The 24798-nt window shown below is 40.5% G+C and overlaps 1 protein-coding gene across 2 annotated transcripts in view; it reads right to left on the bottom strand.

Moving 5' to 3' along the window:
- Positions 1-2236: 2236 nt before the first annotated feature.
- Positions 2237-24798, bottom strand: part of PELI2 (pellino E3 ubiquitin protein ligase family member 2) — a 188266-nt gene continuing 165704 nt past the window's right edge. For both annotated transcript variants that reach the window (XM_087448458.1, XM_004426443.3), the window contains exons 3-6: positions 24575-24676; positions 15374-15571; positions 13596-13784; positions 2237-7227 (exon numbers count right to left, since the gene is read on the bottom strand). In XM_087448458.1, coding sequence (XP_087304584.1) covers positions 6661-7227; positions 13596-13784; positions 15374-15571; positions 24575-24676 — 1056 coding nt within the window. In that variant the 3' untranslated portion in view covers positions 2237-6660. The remainder of the gene's footprint in view (positions 7228-13595; positions 13785-15373; positions 15572-24574; positions 24677-24798) is intronic.

Below are 24798 nucleotides of genomic sequence, written 5' to 3' on the forward strand. Positions count from 1 at the left end.
TCATAGCATCAATTCTATTCTTTCAGAAATAGCATTCTATTTTACATTTTCACCCTAATAATGCAAAACAGGCAGTCGAAGGGCTGGTCTGGTGGTGTAGCGGTTAAGTTCGTGCATTCTGCTTCAGTGGTCGGGAATTCACAGGTTCGGATCCCCAGTGTGGACCTACACACCACTCATCAAGCCATGCTGTGGCGGCGTCCCATGTAAAGTAGAGGAAGATGGGTACAGATGTTAGCCCAGGGCCAATCTTCCTCAGCAAAAAGAGGAGGGTTGGCATCAGATGTTAGCTCAGGGCTAGTCTTCCTCTCTCTCTCTCTCTCTCTCACACACACACACACACACACACACACACATAGCAGTCGACTCTTAAGAACGTGAGGTTGTCTTCTAATCTTTTTAGCAGGCTTATGCGTATGTTCTCTTGATCCAATGGCAAGTGCAAGTGTGAGAGAAAGGAATGAGCTAAAAATGTAAGACTTTGGAAAACATCTCAAGGTAAGCAAAAATGAGAGGATCCTGAATATTTTCATCTGAAGGACTAAGAAAGATTATGACACTGCGTTTCAATTCTAAGATGCAAATTTTTCACAATCTAACATCTCTGAATTTAGGATGTTATCTTTTTGTTAAATAAGTTTTGAGATATAATTCACATACCATCAGTCACCCTTTTAAAGTGTACAATTCAGTGGCTTTTCATGCAACCACCATGACCATATACATTTAGAACATTTTTGTGTAATCATGAAAGTAATCATGTAGTAATCACTCTTTATATCCTCTCTCTCCTCAACATCTAGCAACCACTAATCTACTTTCTGTCTCTGTGAATTTGCCTCTGACATACAATATGTGACCTTTTGTGTCTGGCTTCTTTCACTTAGCATGTTTTCAAAGTTCATCCATGTCACAGTACATATCATTACTTCATTTTTATAGCTAAATGATATTCCATTATATGGATATATTTTGTATTATCCATTCATCAGTTGATGGACTTTTGGGTTGTTTCTACTTTTTTGGCTACTGTGAATGCTGCTGCTATGAAGATTCATGTACAAGTTTTTGTGTGAACATGCTTTCAACTCTCTTGGGTACGTACGTAGGAGTGGCAACACTGGGTCACATGGTAACTGTATATTTTTCCCTTTGAGGAACCGTCAAACAGTCCCAAAGCAGCTGCCCCATTTTAAAATACCACCAACAGCATATGAGGGTTCTAATTTTTCAACACTTTGCCAACACTTGTTATTGTATTTCTTTTGACTTTAGCCATCCTAGTGGGTATAAAGTAATACCTCATGGCTTTAACTTGCATTTCTCTAATGGTTAATGATGCTGAGCATCTTTCTGTGTGCTTATTTGTATATTTTCTTTGGAAAAATGTTTTCAAATCTTTTGACCACTTTTTAAGTGGATTGTCTTTTTATTGGTGAGTTATGAGAGTTTTTTACATATTCTGGATAAAAGTCCCTTATCAGATATATGATTCCCAAATATTTTCTCCCATTTTGTGGGTTGTCTTTTTACTATCTTGACCATGTCCTTTGATGCACAAAACATTTTAATTTTGATGAGTCCAATTTACCTATTTTTTCTCTTATTGCTTGTTTTTTGGTGTTGTATTTAAGAAATCATTGACTTATCCAAGATCACAAAGATTTACTCTATATTTTCTTATAAGAGTTCCATAGTTTTAGCTCTTTGATCCATTTTTTGCACTTCATTCTTTTGCATGTGGATATCTAGTTGTTCCCAGCTCCATTAGTTGAAAACACTGTTCTTTCCCTATCGAACAGTCTTGGCATCTTTGTTGAATGGGACGTATCTTACAATTGTAACTGGTTATATTTTTCTATAACGTCTCTTAGAATTTATGGCATCTTAGATTCAATAAAGCACAGAACACAACTTCTGAAATAAAAGCCTATATAAATGTGCATTTTCCTTTTTTTTGGAAATAAAAAATTAATTTCCCTCAACAATATTAAGAATCCTTGAATATCAACGTGATGAGAAAAAAAGCTGTCATAAATACATACTTTTTCTTACGAAAGATATTAGTTTAAGGCTTGAAGGCTTACACACAATCTCTCGTTAAAAGCGAACAAAGACTGTCATAAAAGTAGCAATATGTCTATAGCGATCAGGAAGAAAATCCATTAATTCTACAAGCCAGGTTAAATTCTCCTGTATGTTAGATTTGACAGTGATGTAATGTTACAAGAAGTAGTAATATAAACACCAATGGAATTTATTTAATTAAAAAACTAAGGAGATTTTCAGAATCTACATTTAAATATGTATTGTGCAGAATATAAAACAATAATAAAGTCAACTGTTTGGGATTAACTAGGAAGTTTGAGAAATGCAAAAATCAAGCATACTTTTGTATCAACTCCCTACTGAATGTCCAGATGAACACCGTGACAACTACGTTTGAGAAAAGAACTCACAAACATACTGAGATCCATTTAATAGTTTTTGAAGATTTTCCCTGTAAAATGGCTTGTATTTCCACAGATACAATAGTGAAGAAATAAACTTTTCAATTTGACATGAAATATAAAAGAACAGTTTTACAAATATATTCATAAAATTTACTGCTCATAACACTATACATGGTAAATATGACCACCCCCTTAACTTATAGACTATTTAATACAGAGAAGCACTCTGTCATCTCAGCTGAAAAGAAAACAGACTTCCCTTTCCAGTTGTTTAGAAACAGTTAAATAGAACTGGAAAAATATTTGTTTTTCCCCCATCTTCCTCTAGGGATTCTTCACGAGGAGGAAAACTGACTTGAGAGGAAATAAGTTTTACTAAAAAGAAATACTGAAACTTCTTTTGTTTTACTGCTTCAGTAATGCTTACATTCCTTTAACAGATCCTGGAGCACCTCACCGGCCTTTGCCTGGGTCATAAAGAAATGATAACAGAGCTGCGGTCTGCGTCCAGCACTGAAGGAGGACCTTCACCCCCGCAGCCCAGGAAGGCTGATCAACCCGGGGACAGGAGATCGACAGCCAAGGGAACGGAGCTGGATCTGCCTTAAAATCAAGGTTCTGTGGTTTGTCTACCAGAAATTCCACTGTTACGAGGCAGGATTGCATGAAGGTAACTAGTTTGTAGCCAGCATTAACAATGGTGTGATCATACATCCTTTCATGCAAATCCAAAGAACAGAATGGCTTTAAAAAAGAAAAGAAGTTGATCAAAATCATAGAACTGCAGGTAACAATTCTGTAACCTGTGTTACACTTCAAGGAGAAAACGTGCTCCTCTTAAACTCTCAAAAGTGCCCAAATAACAATACTGAGCTCCCAAATAACAGGAGTTTTTTTTTTTGTAAGCAAAAATAAAGCATTGAAGCTTTATGAAGAGTTCTCCTCAACTTTCCTAATACAGTATATGTAATAACTTAAAATAATTTCCCTATTATTACTGGAAATAAATTCTACTACAATCACGTGTATGCCATTTCCTGGCATATTTCTGCATCCAGGTTCATTAGTCTCCTTAATGGAGCCCATCATTTTTCCAATGGCTTTCTCCTTTCTTTAAACCCTAACCCTGAAATTCTATAACCAGCTATATCACGTGGCTTCCCTGAGGCACAAAGGTACCAAACTCTATAATTACTACTGAGGAATGATAAATATGCTATTTATATTAAAAGCTTTTAATTCTTTTGGGCCATAGTTGGGGGGGGGGGGGACAACCCAGAAAACCTAATACTTACTCTGTAGTGTGAACTGTAGCCCTTTTTGCAAAAAGCAGAACCAAATAAGGGAAATGTTAAGAGTTGCAGCATGCATGACCCAGCAGCACCGAATATTAATAATAAAAAAATTCCAGACTAGAAAAATATTCAGAGTTGTATCCCATCCACTCTGAATCATTTTTTTTCTGTAGTAAACTGACGTAAACAACTGAAAAAAATAATATCTATGGGAATACATCACTGGGGCCTTACTTCTGGAAACCTATTCACAAAAGGCATTTTGGTCAGGCCACGATCAGCGTAACTGGTCGGCATCTTCCTATGTACACCCCTGGGGGAGTGGGACGCACCCTGTAATGGGATGGCAAGCAAGACATAAAAACAGAAGTGACCTTTAGAAGTTACCTTTTCTGAACTTATTACTCTATTTTGGTGAGCTCGAGTTCTTTATTCTCACAAACTAAATTGCTCTCAACTCTGAAAAAGAAATCTCATTAGCCAAAATTATAAGGAGATCTTACTAGAAGTGGCCAAGGTGAGCGTGGTTTCCTTTTTGCAGACTTGCCACCTCTCTGTGGCTCCTTAGGCAGGGCGGGAGGGACCTCACCTGGAAGTCAAATAACAAGATGTGGCGTGGATAGAGGGCGGTTCACTGTTACCCCTTCCAAGAGCTTGGAATTTTATTACCCAAATTTCAACTTACACTTAGCTATCTGAGTTTACTAAAAGTCAGAAACTTTTCAGGTTGGAAGATAACTTTATTTTTGGGCATATTTTGCATGCAGAATTACTAGATTTATGTATAGTTCTTGAAATGGAAGATTATATCAGAGCATAACTTTCTGGAAAAAAATTTTTTTGATAGGTAAAATCCAGCCATTCTGTATGCAAGACCCTTTACCTTACAGGATGTTTTTAGGGTATCAAGATTCCTCAAACCACCTTCTACCCATATAGCAAGAAAAGGGACCGTGTGCCTCCTTTATCATTTTGTGGAGCCCAAAGAATCATAAGTGAAAAGACACACTCTATCAGTGAAAGCCAATCATTGGAGTCTCTGGCTAAATCACAGCCATTCGATATATTACTCTAGGCAATTCCATTTTTCTCTTTCATTTTTTGTCTGCAGGTAGAGTAAGCTATACAAGTTGAGTAAGCTATCGATAAGAGGGCTGTTGTTGGATTTTCACACCACTTAAAAATTACCAAAACAAAAACGCCTCATCCTAAACAATTCTCTCCACTAAAAAGTAAAGCTATTTTAAAACTGAGAGGCTGAACTTCTTATATATAAACTCAAATTAAGCAGCAGTATTCCAGAGTAATACATCTTACTACTTTAAGGAAATGGACATTCAAAATGGGTTATAACAATTGCAAACAGGCAAAATATTTGCCAGTAGGCAAAACATGGATATACCAATTCAAGTATGGATCTAGTATATTAGAATCATATAAATTATATATGTTTACAAAGGTTAAAAAAGTGTAGCACGAATCTGCAATGGTCAATTTACGAGGATGTTAGCTTAGATAAATACTTGCTGCATGTGGCAGGAATCTATGTCAGCTGAGCCAGCTCTGTCAGTCTCAAGTCCAAGGATCCTGACACTCTGGGAGCAGTGACACTACTGGTACCCAGCAGAGAAAGAGCATCCAAGAATTATTATTCAAAATGAAACGAAACTAACAGAGAGGGATGGCAAAGCTCATATGAAATTCTGATTTAATTATTCCTCAGTAAACACTCATTTGCTCTCTTGAAATCAGGAATTTCAAATTATATCTGCAGATGTACCACTTGGCGTTGTGTATATCTAATGATCACATTTAAATTTAGTTTGATTTGCAAACATTTTCAAAACTTGCAGGGCTCCATAAGCTGCACAGGAAGGTGACAGATGGCAGAAAGGGAGTAACAAAAACCACTCTATCATTGTGATATGTTGCTTTTAGGCTCACAGAATTTTGGCTTTCTTAAGGAAGAAAAAAAAACTTATGAAAACCCAACAAGTGGTTTTAAAAAGTAAAATCTTATTTTTAATCACTCTTTCTTACACAACTCACTAAGCAAATAAACTTGATATTATGTACCTAGGCCATGTTTACTGCTGCAATAATCACCCTCAGTTAAAGAATTTTTAAAAGTTGCTGCATTTTAATCAACCAAACAGTTCTGGCTATCTATGCAAGATGAGTATCAGGGACAGACCATATCAGGCAGAAAGGCAGACTAAAAAACTACGGAAAATTCTCTGTTTGAAATGCCAAGGTATTCAATGAATGTGTGTATAAAGTAATTAAATTCCACCGAAGTTAAAAAAAGAAAACATGACAACATAAGAATATTCTCTCTCCAAAAAAGAAAAATAAATCAGAAAAAAGCCCCAGATTTCAAAACCACCACTTGTGCCTAAAGGTCTCCTGTCCACCACCAACATTTTGTGGAGCCCCTTTGGTATCGGTCAGATTCTAGCCTGTATCAAGTATTTCCAGACACCGAGTGTCTTCCTCTCAACACCCACACCATGCAGCAAGGAAGGGTGCACATTAAGAGCCAACAACTTTTGAATAAATTTCTTCTACATTTGTAAAATATGATTTAAAGTCTTGTCCAAGTCTACAAAGGAAAAGACTTGTTTAAAAACCCAAGGTTAAAATAAAAGCATGGCATTTTAAATCCAATTATTACAAAGATAGTATGGTTTAATCAAGCAGACTTCAATGACGATGCCACTGTTTGGAGCATGCAACACACCACTGGTATCTGTTAAATTCCTGGCATGTTTCATCATCGTGTCCCCTCTTTTTTCCCAGCCTCAGGTTCCCCTCCCCTTAATAAACAGCATTATAAAAAGGTAAAATCTAGAGTTAGTGGTAAAATCTTCACAGTAACCTGTTAATAAAGTCATAAACGGCTGTCAAGGGCATCAGTCAACTGGACCTTGGAAAATTAATTTGATGCAGTTCTGTTCCCCAGCCAGCTGTGTGGCACAGAAAGGGCAGGCAGCGTGAAATGCGTGAGTTCCATGAGGCAGCGGAATCTGAGACCAGTATTTTGCAGACTTCTCCGAGCACACATGTCCACAAGGGGTGAACGCGTGAGTTGGAGGTCCTGCGTCTACGTAAAACCCGGCCTCGCAGCCGAGCCAGAGAGGGACGTAGGGGCCCACAGTCCTGCACATGGGACACTCCCTCTCGTTGGCCTCCGTGTCGCTCCGGTGGCCCCAGTTGTGGTGGCCGTGCACGTGGCCGCAGCTGAGGTAGGCCCAGGGCTGCTTTTCCTCTACCACCTCCTTCCTGCTGATGCTGGGGAAGGCCAGGGTGTTGAGCCCCACGGGGCACTGCGGCCGGGCGGCGTTGATCTCCTGCCGCAGGGCTTCTATGTGTTTCTGAGTTGGGGCCTGAAAGAGGCCGTCTGCCGTTCTCCAGAGGAGCGTGGCCCCGCACAGGTCGATGAGGGAGCCGTCCTGCAGGACGTTGGTCTCACTTTCCACCTACAACAAGTTTGATAAATATGCCTTAACAGCAAAATTCAGCAAATCACTCTAACATCCTTTCCTCTCGAGATAAACAAAAGCCGTCTTTGAAGTAAACACAGGGAGGCAGTTTATCTCACTACAAACAGGTCTGGGGAATAACTCATCCTCCCTGAGCCTCAGTGTCCTCATCTGGACGTGGCATATAACACACACAGGCCACATGCACAACCTAAGCACAACACACAAGCTTCACGTGTGTAATTAATGCAGTGGTTACTTTAACGAACACAAATCTCCTCACGTTTTTTTTTTCCTCCTTAAGTCAATAACACAATTACTCTTTGATCTCATAACAGATAGCAGAGGTCCTACCAGTCCATCCAGGGAAGGCTCATACCCATCTCGACCAGAGCCAATCCAGTACTGCAGTGGTCCAAACGACTGCTGGGGACCCTGAGCTTCAGACAATCTATCTTTTATCCTGCACTCCTAAGGTCTGGAGCAGAGTGCTCACCGTGAGCCCTCATATTCAAAAGGACAGCTGTGCTCTGACCAGGTGCTGACGAGACTGAGGAACGCTGACAAGCAGCGCAGTCAGACAGGGTCAGCATGTGCTCTGAGCCCTTGGGGCAACAAGACCAACGAAACCTCTCCCCACCCCGAGAGCCTCGTTCTTTAGAGTGGGAGGCAGACGTGCTCGAGGTGGCAGCCAGTGATGGTCACAGAGAGCTGTAAGTGCTGTGCGAGGCCATGTCACCACAGCGGCTGAGAGCACGGACTCCGGAGCCAACTGCTGGGGTTGGATCCTGGCTCCATCACTGACTAGCTCTGTGACCTCGGGCAGTTACTTAAGCTCCCTGTGCCTCAGATTCCCCATCTACAAAATGCAGATAGGGGGATTGCGAGGGTTAAATAAGTTAATACAAATAAAGTTCTTAGAACAATAGCTGGCAAGCAGTAAGCACTATGTAAGCATTTGCTACTGTTACTCTGATGATGATAGAAGGTCAAGAAATGGTTTTCAAAAGGGTTTTCCTTGAACGGAGATTTGAAAAAGATGCTGTCAGGAGTCAGTGGGTGCGAGATAAGAGAGCAGAAAGAGGCACGGAAAGGCCACACAGCACGAGCATCGAGGGAACAACACGGGGTGTAACTAGGCTCAACAGACAGCTGAATGGAGCTGGAGGGAGCACAGGGCGTGCTGGGGCGGGACACCATACCCGGGCTGGAGAGGTCAGCCGGCCTCCTATGCCCCACGGTGGTCAATACAGAGTTCTAGGCAGCTATAAAAGAACAGATCTGCCCTTCCCAAAGGTCCCTTCTAGAAGCGTGGAGGATGGACTGGATGGGTACAAGACTAGAAGTGGGGAGACAGTGGGAGCTCCCTTTCCAGGCAAAGAGGGCGGGGTCATCTCCACAAAGAGAATGTCAGTGGCAACAGAAAGAGGCACAGCTATCAAACATTGAGGAGTTAGATGCAACAGCCCTTAGCTCTGCATTTAGGAAGAAAAACTTTTACATTTCTGCTTTACTGTCTAGGTAGAATGTGGCTTTCCACGGACAGGGAATCTAGAAGAAATGACAGATTTTGGGGAAAAGACAGTAACTTCAGTTTTGGGAGTGTGGAGTCTGAGGGCCATGCAGAGTGCCTGCCGCGGGATGCGTAAGAGCCTCGTGCACTGCAGCGTGGGACACAGCTGGCTTGGGAAAGCACATCTGGATTTATCAGCATCTGGGAGAAGCCCCAGGAGCGAATGACACTGCACAGGCAGGGTCCTTAGGAGTCAGAGAGGACCAAGGACAGAGGCAGGGGCATCCCACCGAGGCTGGGGCAGAGGCAAAGAACCATATAAAGGGAGAGACAGGTACGGGAAGAACAGAAATTTTGTCGTTCTCTGACTCCAAGGGCTTTGCTGGCTCTCCACTGCCCTCAGGATGAAGCCCAAACTTCTTGACAAGCTTCAAGCATCATCTGCGGTGCGGCCGCCCCACTCCCTCCTGCAGGTGCAGCTCCGGCCTCTGTTACGGTGACCCAGGGCTGCCCCGGCAGCGGCGCAGAGTTCCAGTCTATGAATGCGTTCAGTTTGACTGCCCCCAGGCACGTGCATGAGCGACCTCAGCCTAGAATTCTCCATCACAGCACAGCCCACCCCCTGAGCAAACTCCTGCTCATCATCCAGGTCTCACTTGGACGTCACTTTGCCCTGAAGATTTGTCTGATGAAAAAAGAAGCCCCTCCCTAATAAGACAGTACCAAATATTAGTAGTTAGAAAAAGTTCAAGTCCCAACTAAAAGACAAGTCTTAATACCGTACAGGACGAACATGGTGACCCCTTTCAAATAAGCTTTTGTAAGCCTGCTGAAGCTCCCCATGCCCCAGCATGCCCCATGGTCTCCTCCCCTCTCCCTGTGCTCAGGAGCTCCCTTCCAGTGCTGACCACAGGGCATTCTCAGAGGAGCTCTCATCTCGGCACAGAACTGTGTCTGAGAGAATAATCCTGATGTGGTGAGAACCTGGGTTTGGTAGGGCCACGCTGCTGAACACCCCTTCTTTCCTCCTGCAAGGCAGTTCTTGGTAAACAATAACACCTTATCACAAATTTTGAGTCTATGGTCTTTTATTTTCCACATATTCTTGACCCCCATGTCTAAGATAGGTGTCCCTCCAAGGGACTCCTGTACCTTCTGGTACTTTCTCTATGACTGTGGTCAACACACAATATCCTAATGATTTGTTGCCTCGTCTGTGACCTTTTCCAGACGACATGGTTCCAGGGCAGAGCCATGGGCATCCTGTTCACTGCCGGAGCCCCAGCTCCCAGCCCTGGCTCCGTCGTAACAACTAACCAACTATGGACTGTTGCTGTGGACAGCACGGCTCCATCCTTACTTAGTTCCCACAACAATCCTATAAAACACGCACTAGTATTATTCCAATTAAACAGATGTGAAGCTAGGCAGAGAGAGAGCAAGTTACTGATTCAAGGCCACAGAGCTACTAAGTCGTGGCACCAGGACTTGGGCCTCCGGCCTGACTTCAGAACCATCCATATACAGTGGTGCTCAAAGAGCAGCCTGTTTTCCCTCGTAACTGTATTTCTTATGTGCTATCTCTATCTGTGCAGTTTTTCTCCAGAATACAGTGTGTGAGAGGCACCATGGTGAAGATACCACTGTGTAGAGGCAAGGGTTTAGATTTTACTTTTTAAATTATACCAAAAAAAAAAAAAGGTAAGGAGAAGGCACCAGGAAGGGACAGTGTTGTGGAAGAGACAGTGAAACAGAAGGGCCCTACACATCAGACAGCTGAGTGTCGCGGAGAGAATTAAACCCCACCCACCGTGCACACGCAGGTGACTTCACCTTGCATAACGCCCCGGCTTCCTCACCTGTGAGTGGCAGCAGCGTCCACGCCGCCTCACAGGGCTGCTTGAGTAACGCCCGGGCGGGAAGGAATGGCAAGCACCTGGCGGAGCCTGCACGCAGCAACACTATGCCTGCTTTTGTCATCTCACTGAGATAGGCAAGCAAATCAACTTCACTGAATTTACTTAATGTTAGACAAAGCCAATATAGTTTAATAGAACACCTCAAATATAATTTGATAAAATACTCAAGCGTCTACTAGAGCAATATCATAAATGTTACTGATATTATCATCAACTAGGTAAAGGAATAGGACACAAAATCCATCCACCCACTTATTTACTCAGGGGGTTAGGCTCCTGAAAAGACATTTCTCCCACATTTACTTCATTATGTTAATCAAGTACAAAGCACCAAGGTTCCCTAATTTGCTGTAATGATGAAAAAACACGGTGATTTGTTGTTAAAAACACATTAGTGTTCTGATTCACATGAAATGCTGAGTGTGGGACTGATCCAGAACCCTCTACCAGCACTGGCTCCACACTGAGGACAGAGGCGTCTACCACGGTCATGACAAACCACTTCTGGACTGCAAGTGGATCACTTGATTCTCCATATTCTTATACTAAATTGCAATGAAGACTACTGCCAGAGACTGTTTCCAAAGTCTAATCTCCAGATACACATAATTGATATCAAATGCTACCAGCAACTGCACAGGACCAAAGAGTCACACGCTGAAACAGAAACACAAAGAATCAGTAGGTTTTCATCTAGGACAGAGGCCAACTGTCCTCCAGGTTAACAAGAGGGGACTGCAGGGAGGACGGGTCCCTTCGTCCCCACAGCATCATTTCCTACAAGCCCGAGATCACACTGACGGAAACCCGGAGCCCTTCGTCACTGGCTGGGTCAGTCAGACACTATCAAACAGTACAGCACAGCTTTACGTCCATCTAAGGAGCTCTTAAAGGGACAGCCTCAAAATGAGTCTAGATTTAATACAACCCATTAATACGAGCTATTTTTGGAGTTGCTTCTTTTCAGGAGCATTGCAAGCTTCTCTGGCACACACAGCTGCCTGAGCTGGTCACTACACAGTCACCAGAGTGGGCAAGAAACTCATCCTGTGCTGTGCCCTCCTGGACAAACAAGCCCTTCCTGGACTCCAGCCTTTGCTTTATATTCACCCAGAGAGGCAGATGCTCTAGTGTGAGCCATCCCCGGTGACAGCCAGATGTGATTCCCCACAAGGCAGCCAGGAGTCCAGACTATCAATCAGGGGGACTTGAGTTTCAATCCCATCTGCTGCCACCTTCTAACTCTCTGGTGTTGGGCAATACTTAACTTCTCTATGCCACACCTTCCTCATCCATAAAGTGGAACGATTCCCCTTCCCTGCAAGGGCTACGGTGCAGATTCAATGAGCTAATGTCTCTGACATGTTAAGGCAGTGCCTGCACCCAGCAACCATTTCCTGACTTCTTCCTGTTGCTGTTATAACGATTAATAACCAGTTCGGCCAACCGAGGTCAGTTTTGTGTAAAATTATCAGATCATCACACAGAGAGTTATTTGGAAAAACTACTTTTGCATTCTCTTCCCTATTTATAATCTTTTGAAAAGTGTTTAAACAAAGTTTATTCAATTTGCTTGGCCTTTCTTAGAAAATGTTTCTCACACTAAAGCCTTTTGTCTTAACTTTCTATTTTAATTGTGCAGGATTAAACTCTGGCATAATGATTTGCACTAACCTCTCGAAAGATGGGTTTTTGAGGTAACATTATATAAATTTCAGATGGGTGGGGGCAATTACTAATGGGTATGGTTTTTGGGGAAGGGTAATGAAAATGGTCTAAAATTGATTGTGATGATGGTTGCACAACTCTGTGAATATACTAAAAGTCATTGAGTTGTTCACTGTAAGTGGGTGAATTGTATGCTATGCAAATTATATCTAAATAAAATTGTTAAAAAAAAAAAAAAAAAAGAAAATGCTTCTCAGTTTTACTCAGCTGTGATGCTACAAGACTGGGCTTGATTGTAAAATGCAGAAGCTATACCTGTAGCTGGATAATGGTGTAAAATAGAAATTAAAAAAAAAATTCCCTAAAATCAAACATCAATAGAGAATAACTAACCAGGTTAGTAAAACCCCATCTTTCTACATCTTAGAAATATATGGTTATCATCTTTCACTCTGAAAAATGTTAGATCACATCCTCTATTCCCTATATTTTTTCTATGGGGGTTTTGAAGAAAACATTTGTTCTCTCTTGTTCTAGCTTCTACCTAACAACTAATTAAAAGTACTGGAGTGGAAAGTTTACTAAGAACCTTTTGGTATTGGGCCACACAGCTATGGCAGGATCAGAGACCCAAAGCTCCCCATTTAAGGTATAACAATTATTCTCCATAGACGAGAGGGTTAAAAAACCAACTGCTTTAGGGCATTTGGGATAAGTAGTAATATTTATAGGAGAATATTCAACATACCAAGTCAATGCACTATGTGAATTATTCCAAGCAAAAGCTGTAACTATGATTTTAGTGAATTACACAGGAAATTATGTATTAATTTCTTACTACAAACTCAAGTGGGAAAAAAGCTAACTTAATTATCTCCACAAAGTCTAGTAAATAATTCTGCAATTCATAATTTTCACTGATTAGTCTTGGACCGCTCAGGATTTTTCCAAATTAGTAAAGTTTTATACTAAAAATAAGTTTATTCTTCTTAAAGTGAATTTAAGCAGAATTTTGTGGTGAAGTATATAATAAATTAGGCATGCTCTTAAGGTAGTTATGGAGCAAAAGATCATTTTCTTCCACTGTGGGAAAAGCTTGATCATTAAAGGAAATAAGGCCACATCCCTCTTACTTTCGGGGCTTGCAGAACTCCCCCTCTCCTGGGTCAGGTACACAGCACTCATACCTGCAGAAGGTTCTGAATTTCAGGGGAGGAGCCAGGTTTTGGCAGTTTGGTGCCTTTTCCAGAGTGAAGTCCACTCACCAGCTTTCCCCGCTGCTGGGCTGACCTGGTTTCTCGCAAGGTGTACACGTCTCCGCAGACGGAGATCTCACGCCAGACCCCAGGCTGGGACTCCTCAGTGAAGCCCCCTCGTGGGTGCATCACCAGCACGCCGTTGGTAGTGAGCCCATCCATGTGGCCGTCGGGGTTTTTCCATTTTGCTGCCTTTTCCTGGAGAGCATACCACAGAACAGAAAAAGCATGCTCATCCTTCAGTGCAAAATGAAGGCATTCTAGAATCTCTCTGAAATACTGGGTAGGGGCAGAGGGGAGGAAAGGGATGAATTTTCATTTTCTATTTAAAGCTAATAATCAGAAGGATAAAATACACAATTAGTCCAACGATATGAAAGAAGTGCTAAAGTGGATGAACGACTGATCACCGGCTACACGATATTTGTCTCGGGAGCTTAAATGCCCGGGCCTCTCTCTGAGAGTCTTTTTTAAAACCCTGGGTAACTCCAGGAATCTGGTATGTATTCTTCAGTTCTATTCATGCAGTGCTTTCATCCGATTATTTAAACATGCTTTATATGAACTCATTATCAGGGAAGCATGCAGAGGAAGAGGGAAAAAACAGAATTTTTATTAAACACACAAAATTCCAAAAAATGTTCAGTCAACAAGTTGTGGCCACTATGTTTTCACACAAATTGGTGTTTCTATCCTCAAAGGTGGGAAGGCACAAGCAACCCGATGCGCCGGCAGGACAGACACTCTCGCCCGCCTGCACCACAGCAACTTCTCTCCTTTCTTGGGGACAGAGCCAGATACTGTTCACGTGACTCAGGGGTAAATCCTGGTTCAGACTCAGTCCCGTTGCCGATGACTGGTTTAGGGGAGGACAGATGACTGAGCACTGGTCAATGAGACAGGGCTGAGTCTCCTGGGAGGCTTCCTGGAAAGGTTTCTCTGCTCTAAAAAGAGACGAGGCAGAAACGGTGCCTGACTGCCCCTTCAGCTGGAAGTTGTCGTGCAGCAGGAGGTGAGTGGCAGTGCAGGAGCCCCCTCCCACCCACGAGAAGACCTCGCCCTGGGGAAGCTGATGCACCAGAGAGGCAGAGAGCGAGACAGCAAGAACCTGGTTCCCCGGATGTCAGAGAACCCCCGAATTAACCACCCCCGCAGCTGACCTTCCTTGGCGATTCTTGTAACTGGGAGAATACATTTCTATTATTATTTAGGCCATTTTGAGTGTTTTTTTTTTTTTCCTGCAAAAATACCCTGATTCAAAAGGAACTATATTAAATCTGGATATCCACTAAAACTTTTGGGTTTCATTTACCTGGAAACCCTACAAAGGCAGAGACTTTTAATCTGTTTTGTTCTCTGTAATATGACATCTATAATACCCAATACAGAACACAGCAAACACCCAATAAAAATGTTTGAATGAACGAATGAATAACTAACATTTTCCTTTGAACCCTAATTTATCTAGATTTGACCATTTATTTTTCTCTCTGAAATAGACCCCCTTAAATCTACCATATATACATTATGTACAACGTTAATATATATACTTCAAAAAAGTAATTACTGTGCAAATCATAATATAGCAAATATAACAAATAATAAGCAATGACTTAACTATTGTCAGATTTTTAATAACAGCTTTTCAAACTGACCATCTGAAAACTAAAATCTCAAAACCTAACTGGAGGCACTGTGTGAAGCAAATTTTTTGGCCATAATTAAATGTTATACGTGATAACAATGGGTGTTTCTCTTGAAACAATGTACTTATTAATAGTACTTACTCCAAGAAATATGTTTTTGGAAGAGTCGAATCCGGCTGCAAATATCCGTGCCGTGTACGGCTCGTTCCGGTCACAGACGATCCTGCAGGCAAACCTGGAGATGGTGCTCTGTGTAATCTGCGCCTCGTCGTTGTTCTGACCGCCTGAAATTGTGTCTGTCACCACGAAGTCGATAGGGCTTTCTGTTGATCGGCCCACCTAAATAAATCAAATATATTTGTGATTCACTTGAAAAAGATCATGTCACCATATTTTGTTCACTCAGGTTCCCTTTAACATTCATTATCTCTGCTCTGAAGGTCAGAATTTAATTAACAATATTTTCATTTCTGCTCCTTTCTTGTTGAACTAAGGGAGATATTATGGTAACCAACCATCAGATTTTCAGTGTTAAGAGAAAAGCTCAATTTTCTGTTCTTGAGGAAAAGAGACCTTACCCCAAACAGACTTTATCTCTTGGATCAAGTAGAAACATTACTTTGACAGCAAACCTTGTTTTTTTTTGGTATTTCCAGGTGGAAAAAAGCAAGATTTTAAAGGAAGCCAACAAACAAAGGAGCTCCTGCCCTGACTCTTGCCCAGCTCCAGTGACTGGCTTCCCATGGAGTGAGTCCACCAGTGACTGAGAGCACAGAGGAGAAGAGCCCTAACCAGACAGAAACCACCGGGTGTACATGTGAACAACGTAAGCGCCATAACAAAGTTTGGGATGCAGTCAAACGAAAGATTCAAAAAGCTGGTCTTAACATTTCAATTTTGGATTTTAAAAAACTCTCTTGGAAAAGTCTAAAAAGTTGCCAATACTATTATATTGGCTTACTTTCCTTGGTAAGTTTAAATGCTGCCAGAAAGAAAACACATTATTAGGAAGATCTTGGAGTTCTGAGAAAGCTTTTCACATTCAATAAATCCAGATAAGACAAGGACTGCTCTGTCCTGTGAACTGGGAAGAGGGACGTATTTGTTTAGAAATAAGGAGGTCCTCAAGACAGAATATTAAAACGTTTACGGCATGATGTTCTGTAAATCTCTAACTAGAAAACAATGACAAACATATATGCCAGAGACTTCTCAAATTAAAATCATCTACATGTGAACTAAGCATTTCTCACTAAATATGATATTAATGTTCTCTCCTAACAACAGTGACTTGGATTCTGAAGCTGCCAATGGGAGGAACACACAGAGGCCCCAGATGTGTAGATATAAGGCCCCCAAAGTCAATTTCTCAGGTATCTTTAATCTGATCTCAAAATTCTATCTAGAACATAAGCAATGTAGTACATTTTTTATCCAAATGAATAAAAGTGGGAAAAAACATATATCTGTCTATCTTGTATAATTTAGCTCTGCTCGCTTCCTGGAACAATATTATTCAATTTCTTTTGTAAATCTCACATTCTCATGCATAGACTATCTTTGTAAAACCAACAGACAACAGACATCTATTTTCTCTTGTTTTTCACACCCTTAATTTCTTGTCCTAATGAAATGTGCCTGGAATAAACTCAATTGCTGGGTTCACTGAAGCTCATCAACTTGAATAGATGTATATTGCCTGAATGTATGCATTTCAGGTTTAGAAAACAAATAACTTGTTAAAAAATGCAACATGAAATCTAAATTACAGATATTATACAATCATATCATACATTTCATCTTTCTAAAGTTGCAGAATCCTCCCTCTGCCAGATTCATTTAAAAGCCAGGTGTATAATTCAGAAGCTCTACTGATTCAGACCACTCTAATTTTTTTAAAAAAGCTTTTTGTTTTCAGATTTACTCTCTTAGCTACTTTCAAGTATATAATACAGTATTATCAACTATAATCACATGGCATACATTAGACCCCCAGAAGTTATTCATCTTACAGCTAAAAGTTCGCACCCTCTGAACAACAACTCCCCACTTCCCCCACCCCTCAGCCTCAACAACCACCTTTCCTGTCTCTGTTTCTATGATTTACCTTTTTAGATTCCACATAGAAGTGATATCATATAGTATGTCTTTCTCTGACTTAATTTCATTTTAAAAAGCTTTTTTTTTAAATTAGAAAAGTAACAATTACTTATTGAAAAATATTTCACAAATACAGGAAAGTTTAAAGGAGAAAATAGAGGCTACTCCAAACTCAGGAACAAACCCATGTGGAACCTCTATTCCCATGAAGCCTACAAGTGAAATGTAAAAGTTCTAAAATTTCCTGGTCACCCACACAAAACCCTGTGCTCTCACAACGACACAGCCTCTGTCCTAATTGCTGTTGCCCGCCATGGAAGAGGGCAGAGACTTTTCAAGCTCTGTTATAAGCTCAAAGCTAAAACCATGCTCTGGCAGAATGTCACACAACTGCTCCTTGTCTAGAGAAATTACTCTTTTCTAGAAGGGCCACATTCTGAGTTCATCCCAATATATTAAATTAATGTCTTGATGAATTAACTGAAATTGAATGTAAAGCATGACATTTTATTCCAACTGGAACATAGTGCTAGGATCAATTATTCCATGTCATGATACTTATCTGACAGGTCATATAAGATTTGCTATCAATGCACTTCCATTTAAATCTAACCTGTAGAGTACCAGTATAATTTTACACTTTAGGACACAAACCTCATGTTGCTTTTGCCAGGAAAAAATCTAAGCCACTTTCCTACTGAAAACTTACCCAGTGTGGAAAACTTGGAGCCTGTTCTTTCTTTTGACTATTGGATCTACTCTACATTATTTTAAGGGCAGTCACGCAGACAAGGCAAGATGCTTCTGAATTTCCTCTGATTCTCATGTAGTGCTGATATTCGTACAACAGCCATAGGGAGAATTTTACTCCCTACTACTGTCAGTTAGACACAGCATCATTTGGCACTTTAAACTTTATATATATGAGACAAGTTTGGGTTTGCCTGGCTGTCAGCAGAAGTCAGTACGGGTAAGGTGGTACTGAAGTACCTGGAAGGCCTCCTTCACCTTTCCTGGGCCAATCCTGCCCACATCCCTGCATCTGTAACCTTACTGTCTGGCTTCCCTCATACGACAAGGATGAACTGTCGCTGCTCCTATCCCAGACCAATCTCTCCGGGGAAGCCTGAGGTCCCAATATTCTCCCCTTCCTAGGGATTCTGCTCCCGCTATCACCCCCTCTCTCCCAAACCATCGACTTCTCTCTTAATACCGGATCATGACCTCAGCTCTCAAACACATTCTGGAACCTCTCAAACTCTGTCACTTGGTGGTAAAGGACCAGTTTTTTGTCTGCTTGTTTTTTAAATTTTAGCTTGTCAGGAATACCTTTTAAAAACTACAATAAAAATGAGAATTATAAAAACAATCATCTGCTTGGATGTTGCAGGGGGGCCAAACTGCCATAAAAGTTTCCAAACGCCTCCTCTCAATTCCCACTCCCCTCATTCTGCACTGTGAACAGACATTTTGCTGCTCAGCTGAGCACTGTGTGAGCAGCACTCTTCTAGACTAGTCTCTCATCTTTAAAAACACTTTCCATTGCCTGCAAGCAACCCTCAAGCTACAGCCCCACTTCTCTGACTCACTTAACAGCAATACTTCTTGAAAAGCCTGTCACTAGTTACTACCTCCATTTCCTTACTCATCCCCTGAGCTTCCCTCCTCCACCCACTCCAGCCGAGCTGCCCTCCCCAAGGCTCTACTGAAACCACCGCTGGCTGAGGTTTCCAGGCTTACAATTAGCCAGCATGTCCTAGGGCATCCGTACCTAGTATAAAATCACGGAACCCTTCCAGGAGAGTTGGTAAATAGCCCCTTCCTTCCCTTTCCGTTCTCTCCCCTAGATAATCTCATCAAATCCCATTTATTAGACAAAAAGCCCTGATCTCTCCCCCAAGTTTCAGACTGGCACACCCAATCTCCACTTGATGTCTAATAAGCACCTCAAATGTAACACCATCCAAACAGAACCCAGATCCCCCTTTAACCCCTAGATTCCCTATGTCAATGAATGGCATCCTATCTGCTCAAGCTAAAAATCAACACCCAAGAATCATCCTTGATTCTTTACTTCCCTCCACACCCACGCTGAACCTCATGTAAATCCTTCAACTCTACCTCCAAACACATCTTCAGTCCTTCTCCTTTCCCCACCTTGGTTCCCATTACATCAACTCTTATTTGGATTGCATTACGACTGTAGCCTCCAAACTGGTCTCTCTGATTTCACACTTGCCTCCTAGATTCTTCTCCAGACAGTAACTGGAGATATCTTACAAAAATATAAATTAGATTATACCTCTCCCCTGCTTAAAATCCTCCAACAGCTTCCCAAAACTCCTACAATAAACCCAAACTGTCTACCTGGCTTACGGGCCCCACCCCTCTCAGCCTCTGCCTGCCTCTCCAGGCTCAATCTCACTTCACTTCCCTCCTCCATTCTGCTCCAGCCTGGGGCCTGTGTACTCGCTGCTCCCTCTGTCTGGAATGCTTGCTTTTTCGTGGTCTGTCTGCCTCCTCTAGAACATAGGCTCCATAAGAGGTAAGCCTGGCTGTCCATCCTCAGGACCTAGATGAGCATCTGACACATGGTAGGTGCTCCAGAAATGAAACTGATGAATAGAGGATTACGACAGCGAGCTTGGACTGTGAGACACACACACACACACACACACACACACACACAGACACATGGGCCATGTTTTAAGGAATAATAACTATTGAAAAAAATGTAGATTTTTTTAACACTTTTAACTGTAGATGCTATTTAAGATGCTAATTAATAGATGCTAATTAAGTGTTACCATCTAAAATGACTATCACCCAACTAAATTAAAAACCAACCAAACAAAACCCCCAAACATAAGGCACTGCAGCACCCATCCAGGTTTGAAGACTATGAAACCGAGAAATTAGAGGAAACAAGACCACCGAGCACTGGCTTCGGGACGTGGCCAACGTCCTACCCCCCGATCAGAAGTGGGACTTGGTAAGACACTTCATCTCTTCTTTTGGTTCTTTCATAAACTATTTAATCTTTATATTCTACTTTCACAATAGCTACACTCTTTTCTCTTTCTTTTCCTTACTTATCTCATTCTAGAAAATAATTACAAAAATCTTATTCTGATTATACTAACTCAGACTTTCTCACACTTAATCCATCCCTTAAATTCAGACCTAGTTTTTTTCCCTTGGGCAATAAAATGTCCAAGTTGTGAGCCTGCGGGGTCTGATTCCACCGTGGGAAAGGCAGCACGAGGCCCTTTTTTAGTTCCTTCTGATGTCTGCTTTTAAATGCTCAATTAGCCTAGAAATCACTTTAATAGGTAACGGCTAAAATGAACACTAAGGTCTATACTTGAAAAATATGAATGCTGCAGTGCTCTCTGCTCAGTGATTCCCGTCAGCTGTAGGTTTTGGACACAGAAACATGTTAAAATGAGGTAAAAATTAAAACAAACTTGATTTTTCAGGGCCTTCTAATTGTTGCTTATTCTACTCTGCTTAGAGTGATCTGGCATAATACTCCAACACGTCCAGTTAGTCTGCAAATGGAATTGGATTATTTTAGTAAAAATGATAAACATGTTATGTTTTAAGTCTATAAATTCTTGCTTGAATTATCACGCTTTATTTAAAGAAGTTGAGTTGGTACTTGTAGAGCATGTAGAACTCAGGAGATGTAAATCTTAATTCTGCCACTAATGCCTTTTCTGACCCTAGTTTAAGTTACTTTTCCTTTCAAAGACCCAGATTTCTCAGCTATGAAATTAAGGGGTTAGTATAATATAAATCAGTATTTCTCAGAGTGTGGTCTATGAACCTCTGAGGGTCCCTGAGACCTTTTCAAGGAGCCCATGAAGCCAAAATAGCTTCCACAGTAACACGAAGATGCCATCTGCCTTCTCCCTTCTGCTGACGTTTGCTCTGATGGCACTGAAGTGATGACATGCTTCAGCAGGAATCAAAGCAGTGTCACCAAACTGTACCAGTGGTCACTGCATTCTTCATTGCCTTGCACCTGCAGCTAAAAAAGTTAATGTCAATTTCACTTAAGTATGCTGTTGATAAAGCAATAAAAAATTATTAATTTTATTAAATCTTGAGTCTTTTAATATTCTGTGTGATGAAACGGGAATTATGCAGGAGGCACTTAGAAGTTCATAACAGTATAAAGGTTCCTCAAAAAATTAATAATAGGGACCGGTTCAGTGGTTAAGTTCCCGTGCTCTGCTTTGGCGGCGTGGGGTTCACCGGTGCGGATCCTGGGCGCGGACTTGCGCACCGCTCATCAAGCCATGCTGAGGCTGCGTCCCACATAGAGCAACCAGAAGGATGTACAACTATGACATGCAACTATCTACTGGGGCTTTGAGGAGGGAAGAAAAAGGAGGTAGATTCGCAACAGATGTCAGCTTAGGGCCAATCTTCCTCAAAAAAAAGATTACAAAAAAAAATGAATAATAAAACTACCATGTGATCCAGCAATCCTACTTCTGGGTATTTAAACGAACTGAAAAAAATCAGGATCTTGAAGCAAGGTCTGCCCGCCTCCCCCATGTTCACTGAAGCATTATTCACAATAGCCAAGATATGGAAACAATCCATCAAGGGATGAATAGATAAAGAAAATGTGGCCTATACATACAATGGAATATTATTCAGCTTTAAAAAGGAAGGAAATCCTGCAACATGCGACGACATGGATGAACCTAGAGGACATTATGCTAAGTGAAATATGCCAGTCACAGAAGGACAAAGAATGCACGATTCCAGTTATCTGAGATATCTAAAATAGTCAAACTCATAGAGTAGAACAGTGGCTGTCAGGGGCTGAGGGGAGAGGGAGTGGTTGTCCCAGTGGTATAAAGTGTCAGTTCAGCAAGAAGAAGACATTCTAGAGATCTGCTGTACAACAGTGTGCCAATCGTTGACAACACTCTACTGTGCACCTAATTTGTCAACAGGGTAGATTTCATGTTGCGTTCTTACCACAAAAAAAAACAGTTAATAACAGGTAGCTGAAAAAACCCAGCTAAATCTTTAATTCAACCTGCATTTGCAGAAATGAGAAGGAAGAAAGTGAACAATTTGAGCAGAATGTGACTGTACAATAGTGAAGAATACACTATTTATGTCACAGCATGTCACTAAAGAATACCACATGAAATTACAGGTGCCATCAAAGTAAGTCGTTGGTTTAAAGTGGTAAAAAATGCACCACCACCAACTGAAAATATTCTTGATTCACGTTTTTAGTATTGAGAATCCTCTCTCTCTATGTAAAATAGTAGCAAAAAATCTTATAAATTGAAGCTGTATAATTTTGGAAAGTACTAAAGAAAAGAAATTATGAAGAAGTCCCATAAAAATATTGACGACAAAGTATATGCATATACTTATTTAAAAGAGATTTTCTTGGCAGAATGAGAAGAAAAGATATTCAGAAGACTATATAATGAAATGTCATGGAGAGTACAACCACTGCTAATATTTTGTCTAAATGTGATGAATCTTACTTTTGAGTTCAAACTGGCACCTAAGTAACTATGTCTATATCTATGACTATGACTCTACCTATCTAGGATTGTTTAGTTTTTTTAAAAATAGTTAACGCATTCACATGGTTCAAAAATCAAAAAGTGTGAAATAGCTCCCTGCATACCACCTGCCAGTCCCCTTCCTCACAAAGGCAACTGCTTTATTAACATCTTGTTTATCCTTTTGGGGATTTTTAATGCATATAAGCATTATTTAAATTATTCAACAATACTAAGTTAATAATTAATCTACTATTTAGTATTTAATTTATTAACATTTAACATTAAGTAATCTTAATTGAATATAATACTATCAATGGCTCAATATATTTAATAATATTAATATTTAATTCATTAAATATGTTTGGAGCTCTTTTCGTGTCTGTACATAGAGCTTTTTCTTGTTCTGTTTTACAGCCTTGGACCCCTCAACTGGACAGCAGTACTCGAATTTACTGAACTGGTCCCCTACTAAAGGACATTTAGGTTGTTTGTGATCTTTTGCTATTAAGCAATGCTTCAAGCAATAACTTGCTACAAATGTCATTTTGCAGGTTATGTAGGTATCTCTGGGGTAAATCTCTGGGGAGAGAAGAGCTGAGTCAGAGAGGGTAGGCATTTTGTATTTTTCATAGGTATTTCCAAATTACTGCCCCACAGAGGTCACACCAATTCACAGGATATAGGCTAGTGTCTGCTTCCCCCACATCGCTGACAAAACCTTTTGGATTTCTGCCAACCTGATAAGTGAAAAATGATATCTCTGTGTGATTTCAATTCATATTTCTCTTTTTATAAGCAAGGGTCACCTTATTTTTTTATTTTCAAGAGCCATTTAGATCCTCTATATCATGATGTCAGTTTCTACGACACCTTTTTGGCATTTGTTTCAACATCATTTATTTAATACTTCAACTCTCCATCTAGAAATGCAAAGGCTCATCATTCCCAATTCATTTGCTTTTTTCCTTTATTAGCCTTAATTTTAATTTTATGTTGTTTCTAAAGTACCACATCTTGGATATATTAATTCTCTTCTTTTTAAATTAATTGATGATTTTTTTTCCTTTATTACTTCCTTCTGCTTTCTTTTGATGTATTTCTGGACTTTCTGTTGCATATCACTAAAACTATTTCTGAACCTATCCTATACTTTCTTAATTACTGTCAATTTCTGAAAGGAACGTTTTGAGATAAATGTTTAATTCCTTTATTTCCTTCCCTCTAAATAATGAAAGCACTTGAGGCTTTACATTTTCTTCTGAGTACGACGTCAGTCACATCTCATGAGTTTTGCTATATAATGTTTCCATAGTTATTTTTTTTTAAAGCCCATAATTGTAGTTTTGATGTCCTCTTTGACTCAAGTGTTATTTAGGAAGTATTTTGATCATGTTGGCTTTTAAAAGTGGCTGGCTATAAAAATTTTTATTCCTTATTATTAAAAGTTATTAAAGTCTGTTTTTATTGTATTGAGATCTGAGAATGCAGGCTTGATAACTTCTTTTTGTAATTTCAGAATTACATTTTCTCTTAGTCTTTAAAAAACCAAACAGAAATAATTTTTATATTATTCCCACCTCTTTCCCCTTGGACATCACCAAACACTACTGTGCTAGAAGTTCTGATTACATGTCAAAATATAGAATTGAAGGAAAAATGCACTGAAATTTCTATTAAAAAAGAAAGCTGTTACCTGAAACATATCCGTATCTTTGTCATGTGTATACTCGACCACCACAGTCTGATTCCTTGACAGAGTGTATGAAATACTGTGTTGACCTTTGCAGCTTATAGCCTAATAATAAAATAAAAATATAAAAAAAATTCATTAAAATTTCATTTCAACAACTTAACCACAATTCTGTTTGTAGTTAAGAGATATCATTCTACCAGCAAAACCCAACACAAGCTGGCATT

This window comes from Ceratotherium simum, chromosome 24 (genome assembly GCF_057802395.1).
Source record: "Ceratotherium simum simum isolate JZ-2026a chromosome 24, ASM5780239v1, whole genome shotgun sequence".
NCBI lineage: Eukaryota > Metazoa > Chordata > Mammalia > Perissodactyla > Rhinocerotidae > Ceratotherium > Ceratotherium simum.